This window comes from Drosophila rhopaloa, unplaced genomic scaffold (assembly GCF_018152115.1).
Source record: "Drosophila rhopaloa isolate 14029-0021.01 unplaced genomic scaffold, ASM1815211v1 contig_155, whole genome shotgun sequence".
NCBI lineage: Eukaryota > Metazoa > Arthropoda > Insecta > Diptera > Drosophilidae > Drosophila > Drosophila rhopaloa.
Genome location: NW_025335034.1, coordinates 196,268 through 205,714, shown reverse-complemented (window position 1 = coordinate 205,714; position 9,447 = coordinate 196,268). Strand labels below are relative to the sequence as shown.

At 40.7% G+C, this 9,447-nt stretch overlaps 1 protein-coding gene across 1 annotated transcript; it reads left to right on the top strand.

Moving 5' to 3' along the window:
• Positions 1–439: 439 nt before the first annotated feature.
• LOC108047698 lies at positions 440–2,283 on the top strand. The gene is made up of 2 exons (XM_017127992.2): positions 440–1,854; positions 2,042–2,283. The coding sequence occupies exons 1-2, from the start codon at positions 440–442 to the stop codon at positions 2,268–2,270; spliced, it is 1,644 nt and encodes a 547-aa protein (XP_016983481.2). The 3' UTR covers positions 2,271–2,283.
• The last annotated feature ends 7,164 nt before the right edge of the window (positions 2,284–9,447 follow it).

The window sequence follows — 9,447 nt, the reverse complement described above, 5'->3', positions numbered from 1 at the left end:
ATTACTTAAAAAACGAACTTGAGCATAACTTTTTATTTTCATTAAACCCTTTGTCTTTAGAATGTATTTAATAATGCAATAAGTTCGCTCTAAGAACCCTATCCTTATTGCCTTTCCTTTATTTATATTATAAAATACATTATTAAATTTTTAATTGGCTTATATTAAAAAACTAAGGTATTTCTTTATTGAAGGAATTTAATAAATTTAGCCTAATCAGTAGCTAAATTTGGAAAAACAGCCAACATGCTGTCCATCCGAATCTAGTTTGCATCGATGTTCGCAGAGCTGGTAATCTTATCACTGGGGAATAAACCATTATCAGATAATAGGCGGAACTAATTCGCCTAATGAAATTATGCAAATGGCGTAAGCAGTCAGTTCTATTTTGGCACGGCAGGTGCGAGCACAGCACATTGTTGTAAACATACATGTTAGTATGTTCAAGTCGAAGTCCTTTGATTTGGTCAGTGAGGAAAAGAGTAAGCAACCAGAGCGGCTGTATCAGCCGCGTCGGATGCGATGGCTAAAATACATCATCCTGCCGGCAGTTTTTTCATTTGCCCTTCTGCTGATCCTGGTCAATGTGGATTTCTCCGATAACGCCACCGAAGTGATCTCTAATTCAACGGATCTGGGAAATGAACACGAGTCGCATTACACCAAGAACAAGTGTCGCTTCAAATATGAGACATTAATCCTTATATGTAATTACGAATTTAAAAATAACACTCTTGAAAAAAACTTTTTTTGCGGCAGATCCGTACTGCAAAACTTCACCATCGAAAACAGCACTATTAATCATATAGCCGATGCAACTTTTGATCAAAATCGCACTCGTAGCTTGCTGAGCCTGCAATTAATTAATGTGCAACTGGAGAGTCTTACACAATCAGCCTTACAGGGTCTTCAAAAGCTTCAAAACTTTACCCTAATCAATGGGAATAGCGCTTTCAAGCCGCTGGGATTTCTTTCTGCTGTGTCTGAAACTGTATGCAATGCCAGAATACACCAGCAATACTCCACGGAAATAGAGTATTCAATCAGTGACTTCTTGGGACCCCGGAATTTCTCTCAGTTAAAATGGTTGGATCTGAGTGGAACCAACATCGGAGAGACTCTTAGTGAGGATTCTTTTGATAATCTGCCTGCTCTAGAAGAACTCATCCTAAAAGGCAGTGGCTTACACCAAATTGAGTGGGACTTCTTACCCTCAGGGCTTAAATTATTACCACAGCCGGAAATATTTAGTTATACAGCTGAGACAACCATTAATGAGGAGGAGCATACCACAGTCCAAGCTATAGGAGCCTTTGCTCCTCAAGTAGTGGGTACCCCGACCACTTCACCGACAACAGTTTCAAACCAATCAACAACACCTCTCTACACAGAGGAAACCACGATTGATGAATCTATGAACTGCGACGAGAATTCTTGTCAAGATCTGATATGCACTTATTTGGCTCCTAACTCATCGACTGGATCTTTAGAACAGGAGAGTTCGACTGAATGTGGAGATGGTGTACTAGTGGAGATATGCGAATCGGTTTGCATCACACCCTTCTATTACTGTATGATTCTGGGCGATAACTTTACTTCCTCGATTAACTGCTGTTCTAATAAAACCACAAGATGTGTGCTTTCTACAGAAGTGTCGGGGTGCGAGACCAATAGCGACCTCGTTATTGGATTGGGAGTGGGTCTCTTTTTTGTTGGCATCCTCCTCGGGGTGGCCATCGTTTACCTAACGCTCCGATGGAAGCCCTCCTGGTTGAGTGCCAGTGAACGTCCTGAGTACAACACCGTGGGCCTGATTCCCCGGAAATCTGAAAAGGACACGTACGACAATAAAGGGTAAGTCTTCAATAAAATATAGATTTCTTACAAATATAATTATGTACTTAAATACAACATAAACATTTGATGAGGGCAGATCCCAATTCATTTTATTATTAGAAGGTACTTTATTTTCTAATTTACAAAACACTAAAATATTTTGATAAAAGCCATAAGTTTATCAATCTTTCTCACTTCCGACTAGGGCCCCGATTTCGACTCTCGACAATAACGAATATATCACCGCCTATCACCGTTACCTCGAGCAGGCGAATCACCTCCCCACGGAGTCCAACAAATATATCAGTCCGCCCAGGGATCGGGCTCCTTCTGTCCCGCCGTCGAGCACCTACCACCTCCCCTTGCCACTCCCACTCCCGGAACGAAATAACTACATATACGAGAGCTGTGAGGTGTACGAGGAACTTCCATAGACAAACACGCATATTTATTGATAGAGATTAGATTTGGAAATTGTTCATCGTTCGGGGTAGCAGACTTAAATTAATTATTTAACTATTGTACCTATTAGCCACACTAATTTGATGAAAAAATCTCCTCTCCAATTTTGTTATTTCAGTCCTTAAATCCTAATCATAAAACTATGTAAAATTAGACTTTCTTTCATGCAATAACTTGGAGCAAAGTTAAAACACCGAATAAACAAGATAATTATTCTACATAATATATGCCATATGCGAATAGTAATTATTAAGCAGCACTATATATGACGATTAAAGCAGTATCAGTATATCTTCATTGGTCTGCCAAAATAAATTTCAATGGGACAAAGCGAAAAGAAACTGAAAAATATCTGAATTTTGTAAAGGATGAGTTATGAGCCTCTCACAGCGGAGGATGATGACATACCCAATCCTACTTGTTTGTTCTGCCTTGCATCTTCTAATAGAACACGGCCCCTTGTCTGGATTCTGTGGAAGTTTGCACAGTTCAATGCTTTTATTTAGCTTTAATGAGCTCCAGTTGGCGAAGAGGGCAAAAAAAACTCCATCTGAATGCGCCCCATTGTGGAAACGGCTTTCATCCCGGCACTTGCCCTTCCGTGGGACCTAGAGATGTGCTCTTAGTGCACAGTTTGTTGACTTGCCACATGCACAATAAAATATTTTTGTAAGCACTTTTTATGGCTGACATATCTTTTAATATTCCTACACACTCACACAGGGATCTTTTTTGCGAGCGTTTTGCCAATTTATTTGTGTCCCCCGTTCCAGTTTGGATATTTGTTTTTTCGTTTTTTTTGGTGCCCTGCAGGCTGTCGCTGCCATAATTTCCCAGGCACATCCCCATCCCCCGCAATGGAGAAAGAGACGGGGCATCGCCGGGCGAGAGAGACGGGTAGCAGGGGCGCTGTCAAAGTCCGGCCAAGTCTCTCGGCCATATGTTGCACACATTATGCTTACTTAACAATTAGAGACGCTCTTGTAATTCCACAAAATTGCTTTGTTCGCCTGGATTTTTTTCGCTCCGGGGAAGGCGGGCGACTTCTGGGGAGGCACTGTACCACGAGTATACTGTGGAATGGGTGTGGAATGGGAAGGAAGTGCCGCAGAGTGGCTTTTGTGCTTCTGCTTTTCAGAGCTCTTTGGTCACTGAGCTGTGAATCGTTATGAGCTTTAAATCCGAGGAAAATGCTTTGATAACCAGGCTGTTGTGTGTGGGAACCGAAACTAGTTAGGGGTGACGCCAAGGGGAAGCTAAGAACAACCTGAATTTCCCGAAACCCCAACACACCAATCTTTTGCAGCTCGAAGAAATGGAAGTAATAAGATAATGTTTTTTTATAATAAACCAGTAAGTATATAAGCGCCCATAAAATAACCAGCACTCCGCTCTTCATAATATTTTACGAGGTGATTTTCATCAAAATAATATGAGGAATTAACAAGCAGTGGTGCTGAATTTTTTCTGAAAAATATCAAAACTACTTTGAAATACCTTCATTTTTGACATTTGGTGGTAAAAATCTTTGGAAAATAAAATAGTAAAATTATCATTTCGAAAAATCAACCCCCTATTCTTAAAAATATGATAGATCGCTTTGTCAGAAAACCTAAAACATATTATTTGTTTATTTAAATCACATTATCCCTAGTAGTAAAGAATATTTAAATTGAATGAAATTTAAAACGCCGTATTTTTAGAACAGATAAATGTGTAATGTTTGATATTTTGAAATTCCTCCTGGTTCTTTTACTAATATTTATTATATCTATTGCTTTTAAAGTGTGATATACACAGTGTCTAGTGCTTTACCTAGACCCTGAACACGGGACTGAAGTGCTACATTATATAATAAAATCCAACGACCATCATCGGGTAAATAATTTAAACTCTTGTCAGTTCTTGTCTCTTGATTAAGTCACAAAAACTATTCCATTATGCGATTAGATCGTCATTCATAATCAAGAACGTCATTCAAGTGCAGAACACTACATTCCCAGAAGACGAAACCCTATACACCAACCCCCAGTGTACACTTCACTGGTGATGAAGAGAAAAGACCTGGATTCCTATTATCTCAAGTGTGAGATGAGGGAAACCCTAGACGAAGTCACAGCCAACTGCATCTGGGCAGTCCCACATGTGGGCAAATGGATCGATAACGATGCGAGTATCTGTCGCGATTGATATTAATGATTGGCCGCAAATGCCATTAGACTGTTTTCTACCTTTCCATCACGCCGAACATGATAACTCAGCGTGAAGAGCCGGAAAACTAGAAAAACACTCCGATTGCATGGCCGGAGCGGAGGCGTTGCTCCAGAGAGATATATCTACCCTCGCAGGGAAGCCCCATTGTTCGACGCCCGTCGAAATCAAAGACCCTTTGCCCATTTCCCATTTCCCATTTAGCATTTCCCCGCTGATAACGGACACGAACCAACGGCCTCGTAACGTGGCATTTGTTTAATGGATTAAAAATAATAGGTACGAGGGAAGAGCGGAAAAGCCGACTGGGTGCTGATAAAAATCGTAGCACGTTTTGTATGCGCATGGAAAATGGAAAATGTGCCGCGGCGTGTCATAAATTAATTTTTGTAAATTCTGCAGCTTGTCTGATTCGGTTACGGATCGGTATCGGCTTTAGCCAGGCCCCGAGAAAAGGGATTCTTATTAATAATAATAATGCCACACGGCTTTGATGGACAGACAAAGGATTTTCTCGGACGGAGTGGGCTCACGGATGCGGATGCGAAACCACTTTCATTTCGAGGCTTCGAGGGTTGAAAGCCTTTCAGCTGCGGTTGGCAGGCGGAGAAGCTTTTAAAAAATTATGCAAAAATCATGATTAGGCAATTTCCCGATGCTGGAGTCTGGTTTTTGTCTCCCGGCTGCTAATTAGCCATTCATGGAGTGTAGTGAGCCTGCCTGGGGAATATTTAAACAGTTGGCTGGTTCCCAGAAAACGGCGGCGGCAAAAGTTTAATTAGTCCGGCGAATGAATGTGCCTTATGAATATGAAATCCGCACACAAATCTATTCAGACCCGATCAGACGCTCTCGTATCCTTGAGACTTCAGTTCAGTTCGGCTGAGTTGAGCTGCGACTAATGAGCCCGAGCAGAAATGCTGCGCAGCAATACAAAAACAGCACACAAAATGTAGCAATTATGGGGCGGGACGGAGAAAAACTCACATTAATGACAAAAGCCAGAAAGTACTCGGCGCATGAGGAGAGGCTGCTTAAGACCCGCAACAAACGAGGGGCACTTAAAAGATGAAACATAAAACGGAGCCCCAGAAGCCCATAAAAAACACATTGTGCCCGGGCCGCACTTGAAAGGCAACTTCTTACCATACCAGGTCGACTTGTACCTCCTCAACACTGAGAAACAGGTCTTAGTAAATTGTACAAGCTTTGTGATAAAAATCATTCAACTTACAACTGGTTGGCAGTTGGAGTGCTGGGAGTCCTTAAATATCAGGTCAATTGATGGCATCCTTTAAAATGCAATTTAAAGCAATTAGATATTTTATTCAACTAATTGGATTTTAATTGTTAATTTGGTTACTATTAGAAGTTAGATGTGAATGTTTTTAGCGATTAGCTCACTTGTTTAAAATAAATGCTTAAAAGTATATACTTCTTAAGTATTATCGAAAATCACACCCAAATATAGATCCAAGTAGCTGCCATAGCCTCTAATTCTAATTCTCTAAATAATTCCTTATTTTAATTAGCTCTTATATAAATCATTGAATACCAAACTTGACGAATTTAAGTGTAGCTCGAAAAAATGTTTTAGATTGAATTTAAGAAAAACAGGAAAGAAACCTTAGGAAACTTTTTAAAGTTGTTTTTGTTACATCCATTATTGTCATAAAATTGTTAAAAAAAATTTTTTATAGCATTGTAGCAATAGTAAAATTAATTTGATTTTGAACCTAAAACAAAAAACAAAATCAATCGGGAATTTTGTTCAAGCCCGAAATAATCATAATGGCCGTATAACACTAAATGATCTGTTTTGCATGTTGTAGATATCAGGATACCATCGATATATCTTATTTAATCTATTATTAAATATTATTATTTTTCCCTCAGTGTAGCCTTGTCATATGGGACATTTGCTTTGTGCTTTGTGGAAAGGGCTGCCATAAAATTCCACCATAAAAATAAAAATTAAACCACTAAACGCAGTCGGAACGCGACCGCCTTGAGTCCAGACGCTGACTTTTAAGTTTCGACCCCCCACCCCACGGCGTATTGATTTGACTTTGAGCTGGCTCGACAGTTCGTGAATCGACCCCAAGGGCAGGACCTTAACGTTCGGAGAAGATAAGGGTGGAGTGTGCGTTGGAGTGCCCCTAATGATATTCAATAATAATACATGCACATAAAACCCACTTGCGACCCATCGCCCGAAAGTCGTCAACATTTCAGACATGCTCCGGCTGTGCCTTCAGAATTTAATGTGCTTATAATGCCGCCCGCTGACTCTTGGCCATAAACAGATGCAGTCCTCACTCCCGGATAATCCCCATTCCCATGCCCATGCCCATCCCAATCCCGATCCCGGTTCCAATTCGAATCGGATACGGCACACACGCAGCCAAACTCACGTAATTGCGAGCGCAGCACCCTCGACACATTTTTAACAGCAAATGATGTCAATTTCCATGCCGCCAAGGGCAGGAAAATTCCCCAGATGAGGTCTGAAAATTCTGAACGCGTTTTGTTACTCTATCGAAAATTGAACTTAATTGGTGCGTGAAGTGTGCACTGAGTGGATTTGATGGCTGCCAGGCAACTATTGTAGTATAGCTGCAAATTTGTCTGCAGCCGCGTTCCTTTCCGCCCCCATCTGAAACCCATCCATCCACCCTGCCTCATTATAATTTGCCAGTCAACAGGCAAAGGTAGCGATCAAATGGGACAGGCGCCGCGACACACGAGGGCAGAATTTAAAGATGGCATGGGGAAATGTCGTGGGACTCACATATATCTCATTAAATTTGGATACCCGAAAGACCTAAGCGAAACACTAGCACTCTGATCATCTTATACCATTTTGATTTATCACGGAACTTGTAGAAATCTGTATTTTTTTGGTTTCCAAAAAAGTCCAAAACTTATTTAAACCGTTAGGCCATGCCTTTATAAAGAACTCATCGTGCGGCAGCGAGAGGAGTACTTTTTTATACAGCCCCTAAGGTAGTTTTATCTGCATAAAGTAATCGTAAAGAGTTCCAATTTTGTTATTTCTGTTCGTGAGCGTGTGAACAATAAGACAATTTAAATATTATTCGATGTTTGTAAACTACCAACATTCATAAATTTAAAGCACAAATGATGATTTAACAATAAGAAGGCTTGATAACGCTAATTAAGTATTAACATTAGCATTATATGTTGAAAACGGAAATAAAATATAGGCAACAGCTAAAAAGAAATAACTGTGTCGGATGCGACAAACTGAGAGACCACTTCGCAAATAAAAAAACCATCTGTTAATGCCGTCAAAAATTGTTCGTTAGCTGGCATACATTTTATATCTTCAGCGTCACGAATCGCGGTAATTGTTACCCACGTGCTAGGGACCTATATTATTCTGCGCTGTACCTGAGTTTAATACCAAACAAACGCAACCCTTTCGGCCGTAGTTGAGCTGTGCTAGCTGTGTAATCTCATCAGGCTCGACAATCAAATTAATTTGGCATGCCCCAGTTTACCGCGAAAAGGCCGAACAACCCTCGTGGCTAAAATCCAGCAGGACAGACATCCAAGGCTTCAGGGCTCCAGGGCAAGGCATCCAAGCTGATTAGCATAAATTCGTCTATGTCGTCGCTGGCAACGTTGTCGTCTTTTGTCAACGTGTCTGGCATGCCAAGCTGAAAAACTTTGCCAGTTTCCCAGCTGCCAGAAGGTGAGGGAAACTCAAACAAGGCGGGGCAGCAGGAAAAGGACCAGCAGGAGCAGGAGCTGGAAAAGGAGCAGGAGCAGGAGCAGGCGCAGTCACGGACCTCGGCTGGGAAACATGTGTCACTATGCCCTGTCTGCTTATTGCACGACTAATGTCACTCGCAGGCGGAGGCAGTCAACAAAAGGTGGCCAAGGCAAACTTCCTGGCACAAAGACTGGCTTTTTAGACGGCAAATGCAAGTGCTGGAATTCCTTGGCCTGTCCGGGGATGCGAAATTATTTCCAAGTCACTGACGTGGCTGGGTGAAGGACGAACGGCAATGGACGAACGACAAAGGACTAAGAGTTCCTTTCCAAGAAGTTTTCAGACTTCAGTCGCATGCTTCCACTAAAAACAATTCACTTTAAATCTCAAAAACGGTTTTGACTTTTGGCTTTCTTTTGAAACAAAAATTGTATCAAAAGTTATGAAAAAATTTAAATAATGGTTTATGGATTTGTTGGCCATTTCCTCTAGTATTTTTTTACTGTTAATATAACTTACCATTTCTATACCATTACTAGTAAGGTTTTTAGTGAGGATCAAACCCATGTAGGAACAGGAATTCTGATCAAATTTAAATTGATTTAAAATCAACATTTTTTTTTTTAAAACAAATCAACTCTTTACCTTAAGAATTCTGAATCTTTATCAATAATTTATTTCTATAGTAATACAGTAAAAGGTTCTTGTTTTAATACTTTTAATTTTTATCAAGCTGATCATATTTTGTAATTATTAGTAATTAGTAAATAAGTTAATTCATCGGTCAGGTTCGTCCTAAGTACTTGCTATATTTTCAAAGGAGAATACTTTCGGACTTCAAAGGAGCAGAAAGCGGCAGATCCGCGGTAGGATAATAATACATGTCTGTTGGGTGGAACGCGGACTGCACAATCTCACGCTTAGCATCGATTTCTCACAGCCTTTGTTGATGTCTTTTCATAGTTCTAATTAACGCAGTTTCTTTCTTGCCACCGCTTTGGGGAATTTTTCGAGTGCCGATTTGTTTACGTGGGCATTATTGTTGCGGACCCGAGCTCACCAAGCAAACTCGACATCCGAGGAAGTGGGAAATGTGTAGGGCGGCGGTGGAAAAATGGGTACTAATCATATTTTAGTGCGGTCCAACTAATTGCGGCCGCGGCTTTAAACTCTCGCTTCTCCCTTATGTTGACACACAC

Excerpts from the sequence above, each read along its gene's own strand:
- LOC108047698 (XM_017127992.2), top strand. The coding sequence starts at position 440 with ATGTTCAAGTCGAAGTCCTTTGATTTGGTCAGTGAGGAAAAGAGTAAG. Across the intron at positions 1,855-2,041 it reads GACACGTACGACAATAAAGG|GGCCCCGATTTCGACTCTCG; the intron begins GTAAGTCTTCAA and ends ACTTCCGACTAG.